The 25,689-nt window shown below is 43.8% G+C and overlaps 1 protein-coding gene across 2 annotated transcripts in view; it reads right to left on the bottom strand.

The window, feature by feature from the left end:
• Positions 1-18,817: 18,817 nt before the first annotated feature.
• The window catches only part of EDN3 (endothelin 3), a 42,951-nt gene continuing 36,079 nt past the window's right edge, over positions 18,818-25,689 (bottom strand). Inside the window, exons 3-5 of one of the 2 annotated variants that reach the window (XM_083447699.1) lie at positions 25,498-25,674; positions 23,749-23,857; positions 18,818-21,655 (exon numbers count right to left, since the gene is read on the bottom strand). In XM_083447699.1, coding sequence (XP_083303825.1) covers positions 21,650-21,655; positions 23,749-23,857; positions 25,498-25,674 — 292 coding nt within the window. In that variant the 3' untranslated portion in view covers positions 18,818-21,649. Of the gene's footprint in view, positions 21,656-21,738; positions 23,858-25,497; positions 25,675-25,689 lie in introns of those variants that run through there. The other variant, XM_083447698.1, reaches the window with a different exon arrangement.

Consider the following 25,689-nt stretch of genomic DNA (forward strand, 5'->3'; position numbering starts at 1 on the left):
TCATTAGTTCTTATTTAAAAGCCAAGAGAGTGTCTGTTCTTTTGCCTAGATATGTCAGAAATGCATAAGCCTATATTCTAACCACAAATTCATTATCCAAGTGCCTTTCCCTGAGAGATCACAATCAGGAAGGAATTATGAGGAATATACCCTCTTCCTTTTGTTGCTAGTTATTTGCAAATTGTTTTCCAACATCTGAAACTGATGCCAAACTGTAGCTGCAGATGTGCCTATGTAATTTGGAAAGCTTTGACCAATTGGAAAGTTTTGACCAAGCGGCCTGTTTGCATGAGCGTATTGCTTCCTTGGTGCTAACTATCACTGCACAACATCAAAGCAATGCCTGGTCTCCTTTCTTGAAACTATTCTTTGATCTGACAGTCCAGAGGACCATCATTTGTAAGGCAAAAACCCTCAGGTGCCTGAAAACTGCAGCTCACACTTCTTGTTGTCCTCCATCTGTCTCGGGAGACTCACTCACAGGATCATCGCCTTGTCATGGTGAGTGGGCTTGCACGTTCCTATGATCCTTGTGAGCGAAGCCGTCAGGAGTTCCGTACTCTCAGTAGGGTCAGCCAAGGCAGTAAGGTCAAAGGGGAGGAGCAAGACAAAGCATGATCCAAGAAGTCCTCAGCGGCAGAACTGGAAGATAACAAGCAATATGTTACAACAGCTGTGAAGGCGGATGAAGGCCTGTAGCAGAGAAGATTCTACTGGTCATCATGATATTCATGCCATCAGAATAGAGCCTTATTGCAAAGACTATGCATTGATCAGCATGCACTGATCTCCACACTTAAAACAAATTCACACACAGGTGTCTTCCAGAAGAAAGAAGTCTTGGGAGACTATGGAAGAGTGTGGGGGAAGTCAAACTGTTGGACTGTTGGAGACTTACAACACCTGCTGTGGCTGTAGAGACTAATACAGGAGGAACATGTTTTGTTGCAGCTGGGGTAGCTGAAGGTTGTGCTGCTGCAGGTGCACCATAGAGTTTTCTCTCTTCAGTCCTCCCAGTGGTCATTCCTCCTCTGGTTACTGCTATGGATGAGATTCCCACACAGTAAGGTTGGTGTTGCCAGCCTTCATGTCTTGTTTGCATCATATGAGCATCATATGAACAGCAGGTATTTACCTGGGGCAGGCCCTGGTAAATAGGGACAGTTGGTGCATAAGTCTTCAATTGTCAGGCATACTGTGGCTTTTCTCTTGCAGCAATGGTTCCACAAGTGACAAATACATGGAATAGGCATATATATTGTGGCATAGGATTTCCATTCTAAAAGACATGACACACAAGGGAAAAGGGAGGAGGAGGGAGGAGGAAAAAAGGTAGCTCCGGACACCAGTTACAACTCTTATGAGCCTGAAAAATGTACAAGGCACTTGCAAATGGTTCAGATAGCCTGATGGAATGGCATTTGTAAAGGTAAAGGGACCCCGACCATTAGGTCCAGTCGTGGCCGACTCTGGGGTTGCAGCGCTCATCTCACTTTATTGGCCGAGGGAGCCGGCATACAGCTTCTGGGTCATGTGGCCAACATGACTAAGCCATTTCTGGCGAACCAGAGCAGCGCACAGAAACGCCTTCCCGCCGGAGCAGTACCTATTTATCTGCTTGGACTTCGTGCTTTTGAAGTGCTAGGTTGGCAGGAGCAGGGATGGAGCAACAGGAGCTCACGCCGTCGCGGGGATTCGAACCGCCAACCTTCTGATCGGCAAGTCCTAGGCTGAATGGCATTTGAGGGAGGGCCAAAGGCAGCAGGGGCAATGGAACAGCCTGTTTCTCTTCTCTCCCCCTGCTCTGCAACCTGACGAAATGACTGCCATTAGAATACAATATCTGAGTAAACATACACAGGATTTTGTTACTAAGTGTGGAGAGGTTGCATGTGTACAGTCTAGGGTTGCCATGTGTCCTCTTTTTCCAGGACACATCCTCTTTTTTGGGGGTTAAATTTGAGACAAATTGCATTTATTTGCTTTGAATGGCTGCCGTAGGATGCTCTTTTTTGCTCTTCGAAGTATGGCAACCTTAGTGTGGACTGTACTATAGAGCAGGTCTGAGCAGACTTTGGACTTGCAGAATCTACTTTGTTTTTTACTAGAATCCTTGGATCCACCAACTGGAGCCTGGTACAAAAGATATATGCTTCAAATTAAAAAATTGCAAGTCCACAAATTTGCTTTGAGCCCCAGAACTGAACGGATCACACAATATTTTGACAGCAAAAACCCACCCACCCCGGCTTTCTTCATTTTGGTGCCATAGTATACATTTCCATGATGACCGAGGAACCACTTAATCCTAGTCATTTTCCAGCAATGCTCCTTGATCTCATCTACATATATATACAGTTGTACCTCTGGTTACATACGCTTCAGGTTACAGACGCTTCAGGTTACAGACTCCGCTTACCCAAAAACAATACCTCGGGTTAAGAACTTTGCTTCAGGATGAAAACAGAAATCGTGCGGTGGCGGCGCGGCAGCAGCAGGTGGCCCCATTAGCTAAAGTGGTGCTTCAGGTTAAGAACAGTTTCAGGTTAAGAATGGACCTCCAGAACGAATTAAGTATGTAACCAGAGGTACCACTGTAATATCCAGCCCATATCTGATCTAACATACAGTGCTTTTTTTCTTTAAAAAAAAATGTTTAGGGGTACTCTTGCTTTCCTACTCGTTTTGAAATACCAGGTCAAACTTAGATTCACAAAATGTTTAGGGGTATGCGTACCCCTGTGTCCCCCCCCCCCCCGAAAAAAAGCACCGCTAATATATGATTGCACCCAGCACCCGTGCCTAGACTCATTGTTAAAACTGTGTTTATGGAAGACAATCTTACTTGGCTACGAGTGATCGCCAAAGAAGAAGAATTGGTCAGTTGAGTTGGGTTGGGTTGTGTGTGAAAGGAGCTTGCTCACATTGGCCTAATCCTGCACATGTCCACGTAGAAGGGGGAGTTATTTCTGGTTTGTTTTTAAGCACTGCTTAGGACTGCAGCCCAAGTGGAAGACGATTCCTTTTGAAAATTGGTCCCACTGTGCGGCAGTTGCATCTGCAGTGCCTAAGAGCATCTGTTGCCATTGAAGTTGGGTTATGTCAGCAGATGTGTCAGCTAAGACAAACAATTGGGGGCCACTCTGGCTGTTAACCTCTGAAACAGCAGGTCAAAATTGCATTAGACGGGCTACTTCATCATAAACCCATCCTGGAAAATGGCTTTGTTGTGACCTGTGTCAGAGGTGTGCACTTAACCCAGGCCTCCGTCTCAACAGGTCTTCTGGGTGGCATCCTAGAATAAAACGGGACTAAAAGGAGGGGAAAGCCGTAACTCATTCAATTTCGCCCAGCTGCCTGTTGATGTTCAGCCTGCGGCCAGGGGGTTTTCTGGGGGCCATATGGCATCCTTCACAAGTGGTGAGATTTATTTTTTATTCGATTGCATCTTGCATTTTTTGGCACACACATCTGGAGGTCGTGACAGGGACATTGTTTAATTTTACTGTATTTATCTGCTTATTTGAATGCTTCGGCTGCATGCGCTAAATTAGCTGTGCGTGCCATGCGTTATGAGCATAGCACACTCAGGCCAGGCATGCCGCAAAGCCAAATTCCATTCCATACCTCTTCCATGTATGGATTACACAAGGAGAGCTGACGACTGTTCTTGCCTGTTCTTGCCTGTTACGCAGAAAGTAAGGCAACGAGTCAGCTTATCTCAGCAACAGTCACAGGGATCTCCAATCTCACCCTGGCAACACCTTTGACCCCAAGTGCGGCTATAGTTCCAGCTGCTGCTGTCAACTCTCAGAGTGCTACACTCCTGCTTCCTCTTTCCCTTCGTTTCCTTCCCTTTGCCACACTCTCCATGCTTTGCAGTATCAGCCCTTAGTTGCCCCAACACAAGGGCAATGCACCCAGGATCTTCAACAGATGGACTCTAGCTTTAAGGCCCAGGTGACTTATATTATGTGCCAGCATGAGCAAAATGAAGATCAGGATCTCAGTTGGTTGGTAAGCGTTTCTGAATCACAATTAATTATGGCAGCAACAACAGGATGATTTTCCCACCTAAATTGGGGTGCTGAAATGTAGAAAGCTAACCAAGGATGGAGTTTTGTATGAAAGAATAGCGAGCAGTCTGTTCTTTCATTCTAACTGTATTTCTTTTGAACCCATCTGGCTCTTGTTGGGAGCATAGGAATCTGCCTTATACTTATCTGCCAGGCCATTGATCCATCTAGCTCAGTATTACCTGCCCTGATTGGTTGTAGCCATGTTTCCGGGCAGGTGACATTCCCAGCCCTACCTTGAGATTCCACGGATTGAACCTGGTTCCTTCAGGATGCAAACCAGATGCTGTACCACTGGCCTACATTCCTTCCCCTGGTTGGCAGATCTTGGAGGTCAAGTAAAACAGGAAGTAGATCCAACAAACCAGAAGTCTGCCCATCCTTGTTCTACTCCTAGAGGACAGAACTGCTGGTCTGGTTTCTGACAGAGGCGTACCTAAAGGTAAAGGGGTTCGGTGCTCATCTCGCTTTATTGGTCGAGGGAGCCGGCATACAGCTTCCGGGTCATGTGGCCAGCATGACTAAGCCGCTTCTGGCGAACCAGAGCAGCACACGAAAACACCGTTTATCTTCCCGCCGGAGTGATACCTATTTATCCACTTGCGCTTTGACGTGCTTTCGAACTGCTAGGTGGGCAGGAGCAGGGACCGAGCAATGGGAGTTCACCCCGTCATGGGGATTCGAACCGCCAACCTTCTGATCGGCATGTCCTAGGCTCTGTGGTTTAACCCACAGCGCCACCCGCGTTTCTGACAGAGGTGTACCTAGGGGTTGGCAAAACTGGTCTCTGCCAATTGCAGTAAAATAATTTTTTTCTGGGGTGAGGGGTACCTATATAGCTCCTTCCTAAGGGCACAAGGGACCTTAGGTACACCTCTTGTTTCTGATGCGATTCATTGTCACCCTGAAGATGGCCTAAGGTTGGTATTGAAGGTGTAAGGTCAGCAGGAGTCAACTGAAGGGGTCGGTTGGGTCCCACCTGGACTTATGAAGCTGTTGACTGTGGGCTTATCTCCATCCATCCAAGCAACTCTTTGCTTGGGCAGTGACGATCAACTTGCTGTGTTGACTGTCATCTTGCCTTCAGACTGCAAGCATCCACACATGTGGCTTTAGAAATGAGATCTACGAGTCCTGGTTGAGCTGCAGTTTGTCAGTCTTCAATCCCATTGAAATCAGTAGGACACGTTAGCCACAGCTAACTGAAGTCCTGTTAATTTCAATGGGATTTCAATGTAACTAATTTTTGCAAGCTTTTTGCCGGTCACTTCCACTTACATCTGAGGAACTCCAGTCTCTCCTCTGCTGTGCTTTTTACGACTAGGCTGGTTTCTGCTGCTAACACTGATTTTGTGGCTTCATTATTTGCTGGTATGAAGTGGATTTTTAGACGTTGCGTTGGTTTTCATTGCTCTAATTTTTTAAGGCCTCCCAAGTGAAATGAGAGTGCAGGGCACAATATGTAAATCTTTAAATAAAGAAACATTCATTTGAATTGGTCTGGATGGGAATATGACTACCATCATGAGTCTGATGATTGTGGATGTTGAGAAAAGTGGTACCATGTTCATGGAACTTGATGCTGGCTGTAACCATCTGCTTCATATTAGTTTTCCCCCTTCGTGCAATAGTTGGCACCACCCTGCAAAGACAGGCTGTAATTGCTCACTTGCAGGAGAAACTGTGTGAAACAACCTTAAGAGTTAAGTCAAAACCAAATAATGTGGTTCTGAAAACCAAATAATCCAGGGCAACTCTCCTGAGACGTCATCTTAAATCCAAGCGCTCCAGTTTTCAGGGTTTGTAGCCTACATACTTTGAATGTTTTATCTTCAGAGCTCTGAAAAGGGGTTCAAATTACAGGAAGCTCTGTCCATTTGAGACCCTGTCTCCTATTTCCATGGTGCTGGCAAGCTTCAATGTTATGGTTTCTGTAGTATGGGGACAAACACCATACTTACATGGCTGCTTAGTCTATCAAAGCACAACATGCAATGTGGTTTAGTGTCAGGGGAGCGAGAAAGTCAATTCACTTTGCATTTTAATGTGAACTGAACTAATTCACAATTCCCAAAACTATATGTGAACCAAAACATAGCTATCCTTTGAAATTTGCACTTTTCTTAATTTTGTGGTGCAGTTTTCCAACAGAAAAGCCTAGAAAAAATATGTACATTGGGAAATGTGTGCATAAAATAAAATCTAAACATGAATTTTATTAGAGAATATTGCTTGCAAAACTGTGTATATTAAGCAAAACTTGAAACAAAAATATGGGTATTTGGAGAAATTCCTACTAAAATGCTGGTGAATTTTCATGGTGACCTTTTTTAAATGGCAAACTGATACAGAAAGTCTGAGAAAATGAGAAACTGAGAAAAAGTAAACTGGTCAGCTTTGTCAGTTGCTAGTGTAGGTCCTGGGAATCTGCTCCCACTGGTTTCAAAATCCATACCATTTGTTATCATGCCTATTTTGGTGTCCTAACTTCTTTCACCTTTAAAATACTAAGTAGCTTGACCTGCAGCTAACCCGTGACATGATAAATTGACATCAGAAGGTGTTAAATTCTGGCTTCATTCCTGTGAAGTTAACACATTTCCTCTGGTGTGATAAGCACAGTGAAACAAAATAAATTTTTTTTAAGCATGTAGGTGCTTTTATCTCTTTTATGAGCATTTGCATCTGTCTTGCTGAAGGGCTGTGTATGAGCTGGGCAACTTTGGAGGGAGTTAATAGATCAATCCTGTTGTCTTTGTCCATGGAGTTTTCTTGGGAGGGATACTGGAGTAGCTTGCCGATTCCTGCTCCAGGTGGATCACATTTAGTCAAAACTCTACTATGAGCTGCTATGGACTGCAAAAAGATCAAACCTATCCATTCTGAAGGAAATCAGCCCTGAGTGCTCACTGGAAGGACAGATCCTGAAGCTAAGGCTCCAATACTTTGGCCACCTCATGAGAAGAGAAAACTCCCTGGAAAAGACCCTGATGTTGGGAAAGATTGAGGGCACAAAGAGAAGGGGACGACAGAGGATGAGATGGTTGGACAGTGTTCTCGAAGCTACCAACATGAGTTTGACCAAACTGCGGGAGGCAGTGGAAGACAGGAGTGCCTGGCGTGCTCTGGTCCATGGGGTCATGAAGAGTCGGACACGACTAAACGACTAAACAACAATAGATCTGTCCAGTGTTGTTCCCCTTTCTCAAGTGGCCACCAAACTCTGAGTTGCCAGCCTCCAATCTGAGCCGCACCTCTGGGTTCTACTATATACCCTTTCAAGATATAAAATGAGATCAAGGTGAGGTGGGAGACAAAGGGTGGCTGACTCTAGCCCTGGCAGGGAAGAGTGGCAGAGACATAAAAAGGGGACTTGAGTCAGACCCATTTCAGCTGGGACAAAAGAGGAGAAAACAGGACCAGCAATTCAATTCACTTGCATTTTCTCCTCCCCATACTTCTGTCTTGCCTGGAACTGATCTTGTACATCTCCCTGTTGTTGAGCGAGGGGGAATACAAGATCAATCTCAGAGCAGACAAAAGTGAAAGCCAATTTGCGCATACTGTCTGCCCCTCCATCCTCCTTTTCTTCTTCTTGTTTTTTTAGTCATGTCCAAAACAGCTGCCCTGTAGCTTTGACCAAAACTATACCAGTAGCTGAGAACTCACACATACTAGAAAACGCAGTCCGGCAAAGCCAACTGTATTTCATCTTGGAGCAGACGAAATAAATTAAGAAAATGAGACAAAGCCGAGTTGAGATAGGGGGAGTCTTGCTTTATGCAATTGGCAGCCTTTTATCCTTAATTGTATGTTGCCTTTTTAAAAACTGCTCTTCTGTTAGAGGATCTTATCTTGCACAACAGCAACTATGGTAAATTGATATGAATATCTATCTGGGAAAATCTACTTTTTTCCAAACCTCAGTCTCTGGAATGCCCTCCTTATAATATAACTATTTGCACAACCTTCTGTCCAATTCACTCCTGCTTATTTGCATTTTTTTATTACTAACAGCATTTGGATGTTGTAGAAACAGTGGAGCTACATTGCACTGAACTGTTCTTTTAGCGTTGTTCTGATTAAAGCAGGGATGGTGAAGCAGTAACCCTCCACAAGGTATTGTGCTCCAGTTCCCAATAACCGCAGCAATCATAGCTGATGGTTCTTCTTCCATCTTTTTCTCTCCATCCTTTTAGCCCAAGTTACCACTTCTTAGTGGGACGCGGGTGGCGCTGTGGGTAAAACCTCAGCGCCTAGGACTTGCCAATCACATGGTTGGCGGTTCGAATCCCCACGGCAGAGTGCGCTGTCGTTCAGTCCCAGCGCCTGCCAACCTAGCAGTTCGAAAGCACCCCCGGGTGCAAGTAGATAAATAGGGACTGCTTACCAGCGGGAAGGTAAACGGCGTTCTGTGTGCTGCGCTGGCTCGCCAGATGCAGCTTGTCACGCTGGCCACGTGACCCGGAAGTGTCTGCGGACAGCGCTGGCTCCCGGCCTATAGAGTGAGATGAGCGCACAACCCTAGAGTCTGGCAAGACTGGCCCGAACGGGCAGGGGTACCTTTACCTTTACCACTTCTAAGGTATATCTGTAGATTACTTAAAGCAGGGGTGGGGAAAAGATTGGCCGGGATCTATTGGTTGATTTATAGCAGCTTGACAAGAGTTTCCAACTCCCAGTTGCTTTAAACATGGCAACAACCAAATGGCTTTTCCCAGCTAAATTGGACTGCTGAAATTAAGAAAGCTAATGGAGGTGCAGAAAGCTCCAATCATTTCTCTCAGTGAAAATAAAGTGCTGTGCTCAGAATATGCTCAGAGGCACCCTGGTTTTTAATTGCCACATTTGTCTTTTGCTGGCTGTGGTTGGTAGATCTTGGGGTTCTAGTGGAAAACTAAGTAGATCTCAGAAGCCTGAAGTCTGCCCACTCTATCTTTGTTCACATCTGTGATTTTTCACTATGTGAATCTTCCTCTTCCTTGGACTGCAAGCTTCCTTTGTCTTGACATGCCGAATACAGAAAATGTCGTTTTTGTGATAACGAGCTCTATCAGAGCTCAGTAGCGTGCAATAACTCTTCCTTAAAAACCTTTGACCATTGACATTCTTCACACATTTTCCTGGAGCATGTTTCATTCATGTCTAGGCTGTTGCAAATTTACTGGCCCTGAGGGCTGTTTGCTTTATAGCAAAGCTCCGCTTTTATCTGAGAGTATGTTCCGCAAAAAGCTCCCCTGGGTTTCACTTCAACAAGGTCCCGCAAGTTCATCAGCCAGATGTGAGTTTGTAGCCGACTTAGCACAGCAGACATACCTCCTGGCCTGCGATCCTGCTGCCTTAATATCCATTGGGGATTTCACCACTGGTTTTCTTGGGGGTAGAACTGCACTCTGGTGGAAGAATTTTCCCTGAGATATTTTCCATTTTAAATGCATTAAAATACAGCACTGCCTAGGTTTGATATGCTTACTGTAAATGGCATTAGGTTTCTAGAACTTTTGCTAGACAATCAGTTTGCAATATTAAAAGCACTGTTGGTGCATGAAATCCAAAGAACTTTCCACAAAGAACTCCATCTATTTGGGGCATTCCTTTTTTCTTTGCTCCCACCAGTCAAACTGTGCTATATTGTTGCTTAGAAAAGAAAATTTCCCCAGCTAAAAAGACCATTGCAATTACATAAGCTGTCTGGACTGTGGATACTTATGCAGATATCACAGGCACCAACTGGGCAATTCCCATAACATCACTACTGGCATGTGACACATCCTATTCTTATTTGCATTATTATTTTGTGACCCAGTGCTCAGCATTCTGAGTGAGGGGTTGCAAGGGCGCAGACCTTGTCTTCCCACAAGGTAAACTGTCAGTCCCTGGCTCCCCTTGCAGCAGGTCCAGATTTTATGTTGCGCTTTTAGTAGGGCTGGCTGCTGGCTGAAAGAAAAAGGGCTTCACTTCACCAGGCTCCTGTTGTGTACTGGAGTGCTGGCTAATGTCAGTCCTTGGGTTTTTGAAGGCAGGCATTGGCCCAGCCATCCCATCTTTCTCCAAAAAGCTGGTTTCTTACCCACTTAACCGCTTACTGAAAGCTGGTTCATGTCATCACTTGATTAGCCAACAGTTGCTCGCTTGTAGTGGGATTGTGATTAAACTCCATTGACACCAGATGAAAGTCCTAGCTGTGTTGTAAGATCTGCAATGCCTTATTCCCAAAGCCATGCCATCAATTGATATTGTGGTCATCAATATATGTACAGTGGTGCCCCGCAAGACAAATGCCTCGCAAGACGGAAAACCCGCTAGACGAAAGGGTTTTCCGTTTTGGAGGTGCTTCGCAGGACGAATTTCCTATGGGCTTGCTTCGCAAGACGAAAATGTCTTGCGATTCCTGGGGGGGGGGTTTCGCTCCCTACCCCCTTTATCTAAGGCACTAAGCTGCTAATAGCCTTTTAGCAGCTAATCCGCTAATCCCTTAAGCCGCTAATAGCCGCTAAACCGCCAATAGCGCTAATCCGCTAATGGGCTTGCTTCGCAAGACGAAAAAACCGCTAGACGAAGAGACTCACGGAACGGATTCTTTTCGTCTTGTGAGGCACCACTGTACCCTCAAAATAAATGGCCTGACAGAGTAAATCCAGCACAAGTCTTTTCGTATCTCAAAAATAGATTAACTGGCTATATGCTAACTCTATCAAGAAAATGGCAAAAAGTACCCAGTTTGCAAACTTCTGGCTGGCTGCTGATGGAAGCAGAATACTGGGTTAATGGGCCTTGACTGGATCAAGCAAAACAGTCCTGATGTTTCAGGACTAAATGGCCTTTTAAGCCCAATTGTAATTAACTGACTCTAATTCATTAATCAATTCCATACTGAGTTGGCGAAATTCTGAAAGGCCCAAAATGCTTTATATTTTATAAGAAACAGATACAGGCTTCTCTCTAGAATTTGCTCCCTCCTCCATGTGGAACTAATAGCTTAGCTTGAAATGCTGGATTTAAATGCTGATGTTTATCGGTGTTTTTGTTGGTTCCCTGTTTTGATGCAAGGTTATGCGAACATTTTCCGTCATTGTACTTGTGGATGGGCTTCTGTTTTGTTTTCAGCGTCTCAGTCAGGGCGCCATTCTGAGATCTTGGGACAAGTTTATTATTGTTTAGCGAACTTTTTGCACAAATTATTCTTTCATTTTGATCGTTTCCAGTTCTGATTAAAGAAGCAGCAGTGTAAACAGCTTAATACAGGAGCAGGGAGTTTACTTTTGAATAGTTGTGCCGTGACAATAAAATAATCCCATTCCAAAATTATCTTTTTAAAAATTATCTTTTATTGGTTTTCAAATTATTATGGAGACAAGAATAACAAAAAATCAATAATATAGCCAACTAAAGGCAGAGCATACAAAACCTGAACACATTTTTATTTAATACCACCGAAACTAAAATAATAGCAACCTTATTTCTCTAGACGGTGTTAGGAGAGATACATGAAAATCTGAACTTAATCTATATGAAATAAAATCCCACCGTACTGAATAGAAATGACCAGGAACTTCCTGTCCCTTAGAGAACAGTTAACATATGTGTTATTTTTTCTGCAATAACTAACTTCAGAGATATTTGCGCCATAAGGATATAGTCAGACTTGTGCTATAGAGACCCTGTCAGCCGCCGGCGTCCATGTCAATAGTTCCTTTTGGTGAAATGAATTCATAGCAGGGTCAGCCCAGGGCGTTTTGCTGCCCAAGACAAAACAGAAAATACTGCCCTTCCTCTGCAGCAACCACCACTTGAGGAACTGGAGGTAGTTATCATGGTGATGACAGGTAAGGAATGACCAGGGGGAGGAATTAACTCTGTATTGTCAAGTTAGGGAAAAGCATAGTATCCTTTAGTCTAGGGTTATCAGACGTCCCTGGGGACAGTCCCCGGATTTGCAAATCTGTCCCCGGACAAATTCCATCCCCAGAATGTCCCCAGATTTGCAAATCTGTCCCCTGGAAACGTGGAAGCGGCAGCCTCAGCAGCCCAGAGCCAGCCTGGTAGCGCAGTTGGCTCTGGCTGGCTTCAGGAGCTGCTCACTGCTCGCTGCTGTGGCTCAGGAAAAATGGCGGGCCCAATGGCAGCGAGCAGCTCCTGAAGCCAGCCAGAGCTAACTGCACTACCAGGCTGGCTGCTCCTGGGCAACGGCCGCCTGCCTGTGACTCCCGAGCCTCCCCTGATCTGTCAAAATGAAGGGGGAAGGGGGAAGGAGATTGGGGAAGGCTAGGGGGTCATGAGCGGGTGGCGCGCCGTTGCCCAGTTTTAAAAAAATCTCTGCTCATTTATGTTTCACAGGGTGAGAAAGAAGGGCTTTGCACCTTTATACAATAGGCATGTGTGCTTGGGCCCACGGTCTTTTGCCTCACCATCCCCACTACTGACTCCCTGTTGCTACTCAGCTTCAAAACCTCAGCTTACGTATCTCCCCTATCCTAAGCAGATAAAGACTCCACCTGCGTGTAACCTACAGCCCTAAACGTTCTCGGTCCAGTATATCTAAGCGTCTCCACCCCCACCGTTCCACGGTGAGGTCCAGCTCCAAGGGCCTTCTGGCGGTTCCCTCGCTGCGAGAAGCCAAGTTACAGGGAACCAGGCAGAGGGCCTTCTCGGAAGTGGAACGCCCTCCCACCAGACGTCAAAGAGAACAACAACTATCAGACTTTTAGAAGGCATCCGAAGGCAGCCCTGTTTAGGGAAGCTTTTAATGTTTGATGCATTACTGTACTTTAATATTTTGTTGAAAGCCACCCAGAGTGGCTGGGGAAGCCCAGCCAAATGGGTGGGGTATAATAAATTATTATTATTATTATTATTATTATTATTATTATTATTATTATTTGCTTCTGCTCCTCCCTCTTCAATCCTCTTCTGGTCCTGGGCCAGGAGAGGGAGATGTGGAAGCCTCCACCAGCCTGACCTCTCTTTCCCTTCTCTTGCAACTGTTCTTCACTCTCCGAACCTACAGTTTCTCCTGTCTCTGACCCTCGTCTACCGGCTGTTACATGTTCCCCAAGTTCACCAATCCCTTCTTCCAAGTCAGCCTCCAACCCCACTTCTCCTAGTGCCCACTCATCAGAATCAACCACCACTCCTCAGTGTCCAGCCAGCCTCTGACAGCAACCCAGGGAAGCTGGTGGCAGAGTAAAGGGAGAGGAGCCGTTAGTGGTGGGTGGAAGAGGAGGCCGACAAACATAGGAGGCAGTTCCTTGGAAGTCAAATCTACCACCTGAGGCAGCTGCTTCACCGTGCCTCATAGGCGGGCCAGCCAAGGGCAAGTCTACTATGAAATTAATAAAGCTTAAACCTCAGGGCCCCTAATCCCAAAGGGGCCCCAGAAACAACTTTAGTGCACATTGCTCAGAAATTTTGGGTCTAGTGAGTGGCACGACTCAAATTGATTAATTTTTTGTTGTATACATTTCTACAATCCCAAAGTTCGACCATCAGTAGCACAGATGTTGTAAAGGTGTGGTGCTCTGTCATGGAATAACCCCACTGAAGAAGATAACAGTGGTCACCCAGAACTCATTGCTGGTTGAGAAGGCGTGTCCCCAAATGTAGATCTGCCATCCCTGCTTCATAGTACCTGTCCACATAGAGAGTAGGGATATCTTCTTGTTGTTGTTGTTTAGTCGTTTAGTCGTGTCCGACTCTTCGTGACCCCACGGACCAGAGCACGCCAGGCACTCCTGTCTTCCACTGCCTCCCGCAGTTTGGTCAAACTCATGCTGGTAGCTTCAAGAACACTGTCCAACCATCTCATCCTCTGTCGTCCCCTTCTCCCAACATCAGGGTCTTTTCCAACATCATATTCATTGCTTAGAGAACACTGTCCAACCATCTCGTCCTCTGTCGCCCCCTTCTCCCAACATCAGGGTCTTTTCCAGGGAGTATTCTCTTCTCGTGAGGTGGCCAAAGTATTGGAGCCTCAGCTTCACGATCTGTTCTTCCAGGGAGCACTCAGGGCTGATTTCCTTCAGAATGGATAGGTTTGATCTTCTTGCAGTCCATGGACTCTCAAGTGTCTCCTCTAGCACCATAATTCAAAAGCATCGATTCTTCAGCCTTCTTTATGGTCCAGCTCTCACTTCCATACATCACTAATAGGTATATCTTACAGGGGATAGAGATATCTTACAGGGCTACAATTCTCAGCGTTCCCTCAGAAGAAGGATTGGCTGTTAAACCACTCTGAAAATTGTAGCTCTGTGGGGAGAAGAGGGGGTCTCCCAACATGTCTCATCACCCTTAACAAACTACAGCTCCCAGAATTCTTTGGGGTAAGCTATGGCTGTTTAAAGTGGTACCATAGTGCTATAACTGTATAGTGTGAAAAGTGGCCTAGGTGTTGCCAATTTATTATTTAAGAAGCTTTGGAAATATAGGACAACCCAAATGTTCCCTTCCTCTTCTCCCCTGCCCCTCAAACACACAAACACACTGCAAGTAGAGCTTTCATTAGAAGAAAGTGCTTTTTTTAAAAAAGCAGCTCAGTAAAATACCAAGATAATGTAAACAGAGAATTTCAATATTCTTTGTTTAAATTGCCTGGTATATTGTAAACCACTTAATCCTGAAAGATTTTGCTGTTCTATAAACCTTTTCCATACATAGAGAGAGATGTATTTCTAATCTCTTTTCTCTTTTCAGCATAGCTACAGAAACAGATCTTGTTCTGTGTATTTAACATTTTCCTTGACTGCTGCCGTAGCAGATTCTAACAAAGGGATTAAGAAGTTTTAAAGTCCACAGGGGTGGCACATTGTTCCGTTGGTCAGGAAACACTTTTGTGTTAGTTTACTCAGCTTAATAGTGGCTGAGATTACACTTTTTGGAGCTTTATTCTGACCCAAATTTCCTGGACCAGAGAGTTTCATAGTTTTTTGTTTTGTTTTGTTTTTGCACAGGGCAGCCTCAGAACCCAGGAGGCTTTAAAGGCAGGGAATTCCATGAGCTGATGGGCAGGATCAGGCCCTCTCAAGCATTCTTTCAGACATTGAACACTCTTCCTTGTTCCCTTTACTTAATCAACCTTTTCATGCTTATAGATACCTGATTTTTATTTGTAGCCAGCCCCAGTAGAATGGTGGGTCTATCACCTTGATATTTACTTGCTGAGATTACCATCTGAGATAGCTCGGATCATAAAGCATGGGACTCTTAATCTTAGGGTCATGGGTTTGAGCCCCACGTTGGGCAAAATATTCCTGATTTGTAGGAAGACTACATGACCCTCCTGGTCCCTTCCAACTCTTTGATTTTATGATATATAAATATGGGGCCAGTAAACTCTGTTAGCAGCATTGATTCTTGCGATCCCTGGGACCAATGAGCCTGCACTGCACTGCTCCTTCAGAATGCTGATTGTTCTGCTCTAACACTGCCTCTAATGGGCTACAGCAAATCTCACAAGATCTGGGCACTAGATACATAAGTACAGGGAAATAGGTTTCCATAAATAATCCTCAAGCAATTTAGCCTCAGCTTTTTACTGTTGATAACGCAATTGACTTGTAAAATGCACACAAACCCCTCCCCCCCATACTATGGAGGCACTAAGAAAATCTTATCAGTTGAGATGGGCCCTCTAAGCATTACACCTGAGCATCAAAACCTTTCAAAGAGGGATAGAATTCAAGATTTGGGGAAATGGCCAAAGGGACCCAGTTCCCTTTTGCTGTTTTGTTTTCTGCTACATTTGGAAGTACTTTTCTAACCCCGCAATCTGAAGAGTGTTGGGTTAATATGGGGAGCAGAGACATCACCTTGCCAACAAAGGTCCATATAGTTAAAGCTATGGTTTTCCCAGTAGTGATGTATGGAAGTGAGAGCTGGACCATAAAGAAGGCTGATTGCCGAAGAGTTGATGCTTTTGAATTATGGTGCTGGAGGAGACTCTTGAGAGTCCCATGGACTGCAAGAAGATCCGACCTATCCATTCTTAAGGAAATCAGCCCTGAGTGCTCACTGGAAGGACAGAGCCTGAAGCTGAGGCGCCAATACTTTGGCCACCTCATGAGAAAAGAAGACTCCCTGGAAACGACCCTGATGTTGAGAAAGATTGAGGGCACAAGGAGAAGGGGACAACAGAGGACGAGATGGTTGGACAGTGTTCTCGAAGCCACCAGCAGGAGTTTGACCAAACTTCGTGAGGCAGTGGAAGACAGGAGTGCCTGGCGTGCTCTGGCCCATGGGGTCACAAAGAGTTGGACACGACTAAACAACAACAATGGGATCTCAGGGTGACTTTTACTATCAGAGGGGAGAGCATAGGCAATTGGTTCCTATTTCCCTCTCCAGAGCACCCAAGAGCCTACAAGTAGCCTTGAGTAGTCATGCTGGCTTACCCTTCAAGTCTGGTGGTGTTGCTGGTGAATACCGAGTCGGTCCATAATAAAACATTGCTCAGCCAGGATTTGATCATGGATGAGGAGGCTGGCCTAGCATGCATTACAAAGGCCTGAGCAGGTAAGCCAGTTGTGCCCTATTAGGTACTTGGCCACATCGGAGGGTCAGAGGAGTCGCAATTGACCACAGGGGTTCCATCATAATCACTAGGAAACCAATCTGGCTGGGTGCCAGATGTGAGCGGCTGTTATCAAGTGTTGGGTGACTGGCAGATACCACTTGCCCTGATTCATGTATTACAGTCTTCAAGTGTGGTTTGGAGAACTGTGGGATTTCAGCTTGTCATTTTTTCAGGTCCAGCTCAGAAATTCATGGGCAATGCGTCAACCACTGGGCTGCCTCAATACATTGATCATAGGTCCACACATAGTCAGTCATGTCCTTGGTCTGGTTTTTACTACAGGAAAAACCAGGAGTAATCCAATGGCCAGGAGGGGTGAGCATCTGCTTTGCATTAAGAAGGTCCTATGTTCAACCCTTGGTATCTTCAGATTGGGCTGTGAATGTCCCATCTGAACTCCTGGAAAGTCAGTGCTAGTTGGTGTGTACACAATATAGAGTTGGATGGATTAATGGTCAGATTCAGTATAAGGCAGCTTTCTATGTTTCTGTGTCATAGACAGATCACTTTCCGGTGTAAAAGGTAAAGGGACCCCTGACCATTAGGACCAGTCGTGGCCGACTCTGGGGTCGCGGCACTCATCTCTTTATTGCTTTATTGGCCGAGGGAGCTGGCGTACAGCTTCCGGGTCATGTGGCCAGCATGACTAAGCTGCTTCTGGCGAACCAGAGCAACGCACGGAAACGCTGTTTACCTTCCCGCTGGAGCGGTACCTATTTATCTACTTGCACTTTGATGTGCTTTCGAACTGCTAGGTTGGCAGGAGCAGGGACCGAGCAACAGGAGCTCACGCCGTCGCGGGGATTCGAACCGCTGACCTTCTGATCGGCAAGCCCTAGGCTCTGTGGTTTAACCCCCAGCGCCACCCGCATCCCTACTTTCCGGTGAGATTTGGACTAATATGCCCCCTCCCTACTTGGGGCAAAAAGAAGAAATAGTCCTCCAGCTACTTACAGTAAGATACTGGCCATTGTGCCTTTTAAAGCACCTACCCACTCCACAATGACTCCTGGGAACTATAGTTTATCCCTCAACAGAGCTACAAAGCCAAATTGAAACGAGCACCGCTAGGCCTGCATCATGCAGTTGAAGAGCCAAAAGAACTTCCTTCAGCCTGTTTGTGGCTAGCCTGCGAAGGAATCAAATATGTTACTGGTACGGAAGAGTCTTTATTAGTTTAGTTTCCCTGCATCAAATAAATAGTTGGATGGCAATCGCAAAGCTGCAGCCAATCACTGTGCTTTGAACTGTTTCAGATTCCTTTGATCCATTCATATCCAAGACAAAATGAATTATGGCCCTGTAATGCGGCAAGTGTTGCATCCTCCAGAAACTTGGCTGATAAATTACCCAGGCAGAAGCATCACTAACCCAGAAGCAACGAAGAGAATCATGTTTCAATCACTTTGTGGGTTTTTACCATTGGAGTTTGTCTACAGACATGGCATCCCTTGAAATTTCTTGCTAAGCTACTCATTCAGATGCAGACTAAATCTATTCAGCTTCATATTTATCTCATTTAACAGGAGCCAGGGTTAACAAACTAGCATTCCTTTCGGCTGAATCAAAACTAGGCATATCTTTGTTCAACAGTAAGTTCTACAATTTCTCTTTATGACTCAGCCTAACGTTTTAAGAAGGATGGAAATAATTTGATAACTCTGCCACTACCCTTCAAAAAATGTACTGGGATGAATTCTGGAAATGGGGAAGGGGGGGGACTTAGATCAGTTTGAACTGAAGGAAAGCTGACTGAAAAAAAGGGCCTGTTGGCTAGCATCTGTGACATCACCAACAAGGCTATTTTAACTTTTTGCTTACTTTAGACGTTTTATGGAGAAGCTAATAACACTTTATTTTTTAAAAAGCATACCTATTTTTAAAAAAGCATTCCCAGCAGTTGCTAGAGAAGTTTTGCAACTTTTTTTTTAATGTTTGCAGTTTTTGCTTTAATTATGTGACTGATAATAAGACTTTATGTACCAGAACCATGATTTGGCCAAGGTTCCCAGAAGCAGCACCACCACATAACAGCATCTTCAAAAGCGCTTGGCACTCAACAGCAGAATTTGTACCCAAAGCTGAAAGTTGCCGTGGCTGCTGGCAATTTAGGCTTAATCAAGTGTGATGCAAAGAACTTATAGCCTAAAATATTGAGATTACTATCATCTGGGTAAATCACAAACCTTTTATTTTGCAATATGTTGTTGCAAGTAGAGGTGGGTAGCAATCTGACAAGGCCAAACTAAACAAACCGCAGAAATTTGCTACAATCCATAAGTTAAAATTGAAAACAGATTCCATAGGAGTTGAAGCAAGTTTCGACCTGTATTTACCTAGGCTCAATAAAGAGCCAGTTTAATCTCATCATTGAGCCTCATCAAACTTAACAGAATAAATTAATCACAACTAAATTTGAGTCTCCATTCTTCTTATGTGATGCAAGTATAACTAATTACCTGGCTTGGAGACACCATATTTACTCAATTTGATCTTTTGCTACACTAATTAACGCCTGGATTACAGAAAATGGATTTCCATTGTCTATAGGAACCCCTATCAAACCATTTGGGACTGTAAGGAACCTTGGGAAAACTGATATTCTAATTAAACCATTGACATGTATTTAATTCCATTACCTGATGACATAATTTCTTTATATGTTGAAGGCCACATACTGGGGAAATTTGGGGGCACAATGTTGGACATTTTTTTGGCACATTTTACATATGGTCAAAAGATTTAATTGTTGTGACAGAAAATACTCAGCTGCCTAAGTATCCTACAACAGTGCCAAACTTCCTATGTGTCTATTCCAGCAGACAGCTGGATTTTTTGAAAGAGGTAAGCACACAAGCGACATATCCAGTGCCTAGCATTTAGGTCAAAGATGATTAACTTATTCTCAGGAGCTACTACAACTCCCATAATCACTGACCATGAGCCATGCTGGACAATGCTCATGAGAGTTGTAGTCTAAAACATCTGGAAGACAGTGAGTTGACTACCATGACTCTAGATGATAGTCTGAGGTCCAGAACTGTTTGACCCACACTGACACACCTAGTGGACAGTTATATTCCATGATAAGGTTACCGTCTAGGATGAAGGACTTTCTGGGTAGAGACCGCAGGAACTCAAATGCTATGAAGTCACTGACTGGGGTGGGGCTGAGGGTTTGCCAGATAAAAGATTTGTGTACATTTCTGCATTTTCCGAGTCTGTGGAAAGTAGCGATAGAATAAAATTTGCATGAAATACATTAAGAGCATCATTTTTTCTTTTGCTTACAATTGGAAGCAGGCAAAGCTGCAGCTGGATTTGGGCCTTATTCTGTACGACAAGGGCCTGCTTTAAAAACAGTTTCATATGCTCACATTGCACACTCATATTGTGACTTTCTAAAAGAAATCTGTGGTTATTAAAATTTTCACATATACCTCAGATAGCAATCTATCTCATAATAAAAGGTTAGTTCCTTGAAAAAGATTGATTTCTCCACTGAGTTAATTAAAAGAAACACACACAGTAAGAAAAGCTATTTGCCAGTACAATAAATAGACTAAATCTCAACAAAATACATCAAATTGGGGCCAGGAAAACAGAAAACTAGTAAAAATGTGATAATGGAGAGAGGTGTTTTACTTTTATAAGTAGAATAATTTATTTATGTAATATATTCATATATATATACTATATATATATATAATATAGACAAAAGATCTCTTCCTTTCTTGCTGAAAACAATGTCCGTTACTTTTTTTGCAAATTTTATATAGCTGGTTTGGGGATTTGCACGTTTTCTGAATGAGCCCAAAAGTTCATCAGTTCAGCCTACAGTTTTAACTGTGGTCTCCAGAACCATGTTCTTGTAAAATAATAGACTCTTAAAGAAAAATCCATTCTTATGAAAGTATCCTTTGAAAGATTCTCAATTATCAGTAATGAATGTCTTTTTCCTCTTTCTGATTAGCAAACACTGGGTGAATGTTCTTCCGCAGTCTTCTTAACATGCACCCAACTAATTCAAAAAGGCCATCCATTGATTGTGTAGAAATACATCCAATTCTTCTGCTTCGTCTGTTCCTCAAAAATGAACTTTCATAATTGCAATTAACAGTTCCCATCACTGTATTTTCCCAGCCAGTCTTTCTAGCAATTTGAATTAAGGGCTAATATATGGCTTTGAATGTCCTTCAAATGCATTTTCAATGTTTCAGAATTTCTTCACCCCAGGGCAGCAGAGTGAATAGGACGGATAAACTAACGTTCTTATCTCTCAACATCTATCCAGTAGATCTGTTGTAAAATTCCATTTCAGTGCAGGAATAATTGGTGCCTAAATCCAATAGCCTATGAAATACTCCCAGTATACTGTTAGCTTGCTATATGTTATAATTATATTAATATTAGCCATTCATATTCAATCTGCATAGATATTGTCATTTACATTTCTTCACCACTGAGATTACAATAGGAAGACAGGTTTGAACATCATTATGGAGAAAAGGGTGCCTTTTATAAAAATAAAAAAAAAGTGACCAGAATATCAAAATACAATGTCCCAACTTGTCCCATGACAACTGCATGCGAAAAGCTGGACATTCATACATATGACAAGCAAACAAGTGAAGCATTCTTTTTTCCTGTCCCGCATCTTGACAGAGTAGGAAAGTTTTTCACTCTTTGAATCTTTATTTTTTTTTCTTTTTTAGCCAGTGGGGGCTGTTCTTGGGACCGTAAACAGCAAAAATGTTGCTTTCCAAAACTGATGGATGCCATCATGGATGTCACCATCATGTGGGGTGTATAAGACTCAAGCAAGACATTAGCCAGAACATTGCAGTTCAGTAACACTTTCTCCAGGCAGGTACATTGTCCACTTTCAAGATTGCATCAGTTCAGGAAAAGGAAGCACCTGCAGGTAGATAATCCATTTGAGAGTCTTGAACATTTGTTCATCTTCAGTGAGTTTCATATCTTAGGTAGTACGTACTCAATTTCATACCTGTGGGGGGAAAATGTACAATGAAAGGCTTTTCCAAATGCTGTTGAAATTTTGTTTTGTATTCTGAAACCATTATTATTTTTAAGGGCCAAAAGCAAGGGTTATTTTATAAATAAATGAAACAAGCACCGAGAGTCTGTGTGGTGGAGTGGTTAGAGCTGCTTTCCTCATTGTGATGTCTGCACAGATCAGCTACAGATCCCATAGGACCCCTGCTCCATACATACAAGAAAAATATATATTTACCAGGTGTCTGGACATACTGCTAAGCAAAGTGTTGTCAAGCCATCCAGCTCATTTCTGGTGGTTACTGCAAGACAAGACTTAGGTCCAATTTCCCCCACACAAACCAATTTGTTGCTGTTTTGATTGATGACATGGGATTTTCAGGAACAAACTATGAACAGAATGCTTATGCAACTTTTGCGCCATTTGCTGTGGAATAATTCTTCATTTATAAATATAAATATATACCCAGAAATGTAGCAAGCGGTGCCAGGAAATGTTCGGGCAACAGGCAGAAAATTAAATTTCTGAGAACTATTAGCCATATGTTACCACAAAAATCAACTGCCATTCTAGCAAAGAGAATGGAATCGGAGTAAGCATCATAGTATGGAAGGAACTGCTTTTAGTTATCATAATGCCTTAGTCCACAACTAGTTTTAAAGTAGGTCAGCTCTGAGCAGGGAAGGGAGGGTGCTGTAGCAAGCCTCCCCCCGCCCATCTTCAAAATGGGCTGCCAGCAAGTCCTACTGCAATTGCTGCCACTATCTTCACACACATCTTTCATATCTGGATGGGCCAGCATATTCCTTGGACCTTAGGCTAGGGGCTTGGATATGGCCCAGTCTCCAGCTGGATGGAGTTCTACTTACTTCGTTCAGGAATAATCCCACAGACATGAAGTTAGAGCAATGTACGCAGGTGGCGCTGTGGGTTAAAACACAGAGCCTAGGACTTGCCAATCAGAAGGTTGGTGGTTTGAATCCCCACAATGGGGTGAGCTCCCATTGCTCGGTTCCTGCTGCTGCCAACCTAGCAGTTCGAAAGCACGTCAAAGTGCAAGTAGATAATAGGTACTGCTCTGGCGGGATGGTAAACAGTGTTTCTGTGTGCTGCTCCGGTTTGCCAGAAGCAGCTTAGTCATGCTGGCCACATGACCCGGAAGCTGTACGCTGGCTCCCTCGGCCAATAAAGCGAGATGAGCGCTGCAACCCCAGAGTCGGTCACGACTGGACCTAATGGTCAGGGGTCCCTTTACCTTTACCCTTGGTCCACCTAACTAGATTAGTGAAATTAGTGTGATGGAGGGGGCATCTTCCCCTCCAGATGATTTGAGCACTAGCTTGGGAAATGTTGGTCTAGTGCAATGTTTGGAAGGTTAGCTGTGCACGTCGGAAACCCAGTGTCAGTTTCCTGCTGGGTTGTGAGGTAGTGTGACTGTCTGGCTGTCATCAAGTCTTAATTTTTCAGCCTAACCTATCTCATAGGTCATATTGAATCAGAAAAAGACCAAGATGTGGAGTGGAAACCCCTGCCACGGCTGAAATGTTATCTCTGCCATGAACTCAGTAGGTGGCTTTGAACAAGATACTGTTTCTTAGTATCCGCTCCAACTTCAATTGTAGGAGTAATAAAACTGATCTATCTTATTATAGAGCATTTGTAAGGCTTACTTGAGATAAGGTATATGAAGCACTTTGAACACTCTGAAATGCTGTATGTTGCTATTAATAACACAGTATTAAAAAATTCTAAAATCACCAAATAATTATTTTAGGTTATGCTTTTTGGTTTGCACCACACAAAGCTATTGGGTTGAGTTTGGTTGCACATTTGAGTCAACAGAAAACACTTTTTTGCATACAACACTTCTGCCTTGAGGCAAACCAATTTCATTTTTTGGCTGGAAGAACAGTGATGATTAAAAAGTGCTTTAAATATGCACATGATCAGGTAGAAACATGCCTGCTACCCGCTTCTAGGCCTTTTCTTTAAACTAACAGACTTGACAATTATCAAAATATTAACTTGCCCTCCAAACGTTTTAGCCACTTACGCGCACAATATAATTAAAACATAGACTGCACCTCTCCACTTTGAAGAAGCTGAAAATTCTCCTGGGCTACAGAGTGAGATATATGCTCCTTTTCTCGATGGGGATCTGTTTCTTCTCTGCTGTTCAGTTGCTCATTATTACTATGGAAAAGAAAGTTGGGGCTTTTAAATTACCACGCAATTTCTTCATCCCAAATATGTATCTCGCTTTAGTTTTTAATTTGCATTTTGTATTTTATTCTATTATTTGTATCTGCTGTTGAAAACCACCTTGTGAGGCCATTATCCTAAAAGGTTTTTTTTATAAAAAATAAAGGGTTGTAGCCAATGCTAGACCTACTAAGAGGTGATCCAATGAAAGTAATAGACATGTTCCTTAATTTCAGTGGGTCTGCACTAAGCAGGACTAGCACTGAATACAGCAGTACCTCGGGTTAAGAACTTAATTCGTTCCAGAGGTCCATTCTTAACCTGAAACTGTTCTTAACCTGAAGTACCACTTTAGCTAATGGGGCCTCCCGCTGCTGCCGCCGCGCAATTTCTGTTCTCATCCTGAAGCAAAGTTCTTAACCCGAGGTACTATTTCTGGGTTAGGGGAGTCTGTAACTTGAAGCGCCTGTAACCTGAGGTACCACTGTACGATCCAAAGATTGTCTCTTTCAAAGAACAAGTTCAAAACATACCCATTGCTTTTCCAGCGTCTGCCTTTAAGGAATGCTAGAATAAAGTAAGCACTGCTTAACAGTTAACTGGACAAGTGAGCTCAACTTTTTTTGACACTATTTCCACAACGCTACATTCCAAATAAATATTAAGGGCTCTTCTCCATGTTTCTTCCATTCACTAAACTCATCTGGGACAAACTCTGCTGCTTGTGCTATCTTACAAACATCTGAGTTTCCTTGTAGGATCATAGCAAGGATCCATCTAGTCCACTATTCCGTTTCCAATGGTGTCACAGCCAGATGCTTCTCAGCAGCTAACATGTAAGGTGTTAAGATTATAAATATCCATAACACTCCTGAATGTGAATACACCAAACAACTGAACTGGCTGAGCTCAATTTTAAACGAATTAACAGTAGCATAACGCATGGGCCTTTCTTACCCATCTGAACCCATGAGGATGCAGCTAGCTGTGGATGCATGTGAAAGGGGACAGTGCTAACGGCTATCCTCACGTTTGTGGTAGGGAATTCTATACAGTTGTACCTTGAATCTCAAACGCCTTGGCTCCCGAACAAATCAGCTCTCGAGCGATCGAAACCCGGAAGTGAGTGTTCCAGTTTTCGAACGATTTTCAGAAGCCGAGTGTCTGGTGCGGCTTCTGACTGGCTGCAGGATGCTTCTGAAGCCAATCAGAAGCTGTGCCTTGGTTTTCGAACGGTTCCGGGAGTTTCGAACGGACTCCCAAAACGCATTCTATTTGAGAACCAAGGTACGACTGTACACTGAATTAAGTACTTCCTGAAAGGTTACTTCCTGTTGCTACTGCATTATTTGGTTTCTCTTATATGAGAGAGGGAGAAAAATTATACCCATGCTATTCTCAGTTCCCTTTAGATACACAAATACCATAAAACAGGAGAGTGCAATATGCATTATCCTTGGGCTAATTTCATGTGAGTGGCAAGAAGGGGAAAATGAGGGGAAGGGGGCTGTGCAAGAGAGCAGAGGGGACAGCCTCATCCACTATAAACTCTGTCCCCACCTACCATCAGTATGGCATCCCTCAAAAAAAAAAAAGGGCTTCTCACCCCTGTCACAGATGAACAATCTTACCATTGGCCATTCTGGGTCCTTCTGCAAAAGTGCATACACTGCTTGTCGCATCTGTCTGCACAAGAGCAGCGCAATGGAGGCTGTTTTGATGAATGCAAGCTCTTACGATGCCGCTCTGTAGATCTTTTGCCTCTGAAACTTCCCCTGTAATTTGCCAGTCCATATGGAACAATCCTCCTGCAACAAAAACGC

Source organism: Podarcis tiliguerta (assembly GCF_965153285.1).
Source record: "Podarcis tiliguerta genome assembly, chromosome: 6".
NCBI classification, from domain to species: domain Eukaryota; kingdom Metazoa; phylum Chordata; class Lepidosauria; order Squamata; family Lacertidae; genus Podarcis; species Podarcis tiliguerta.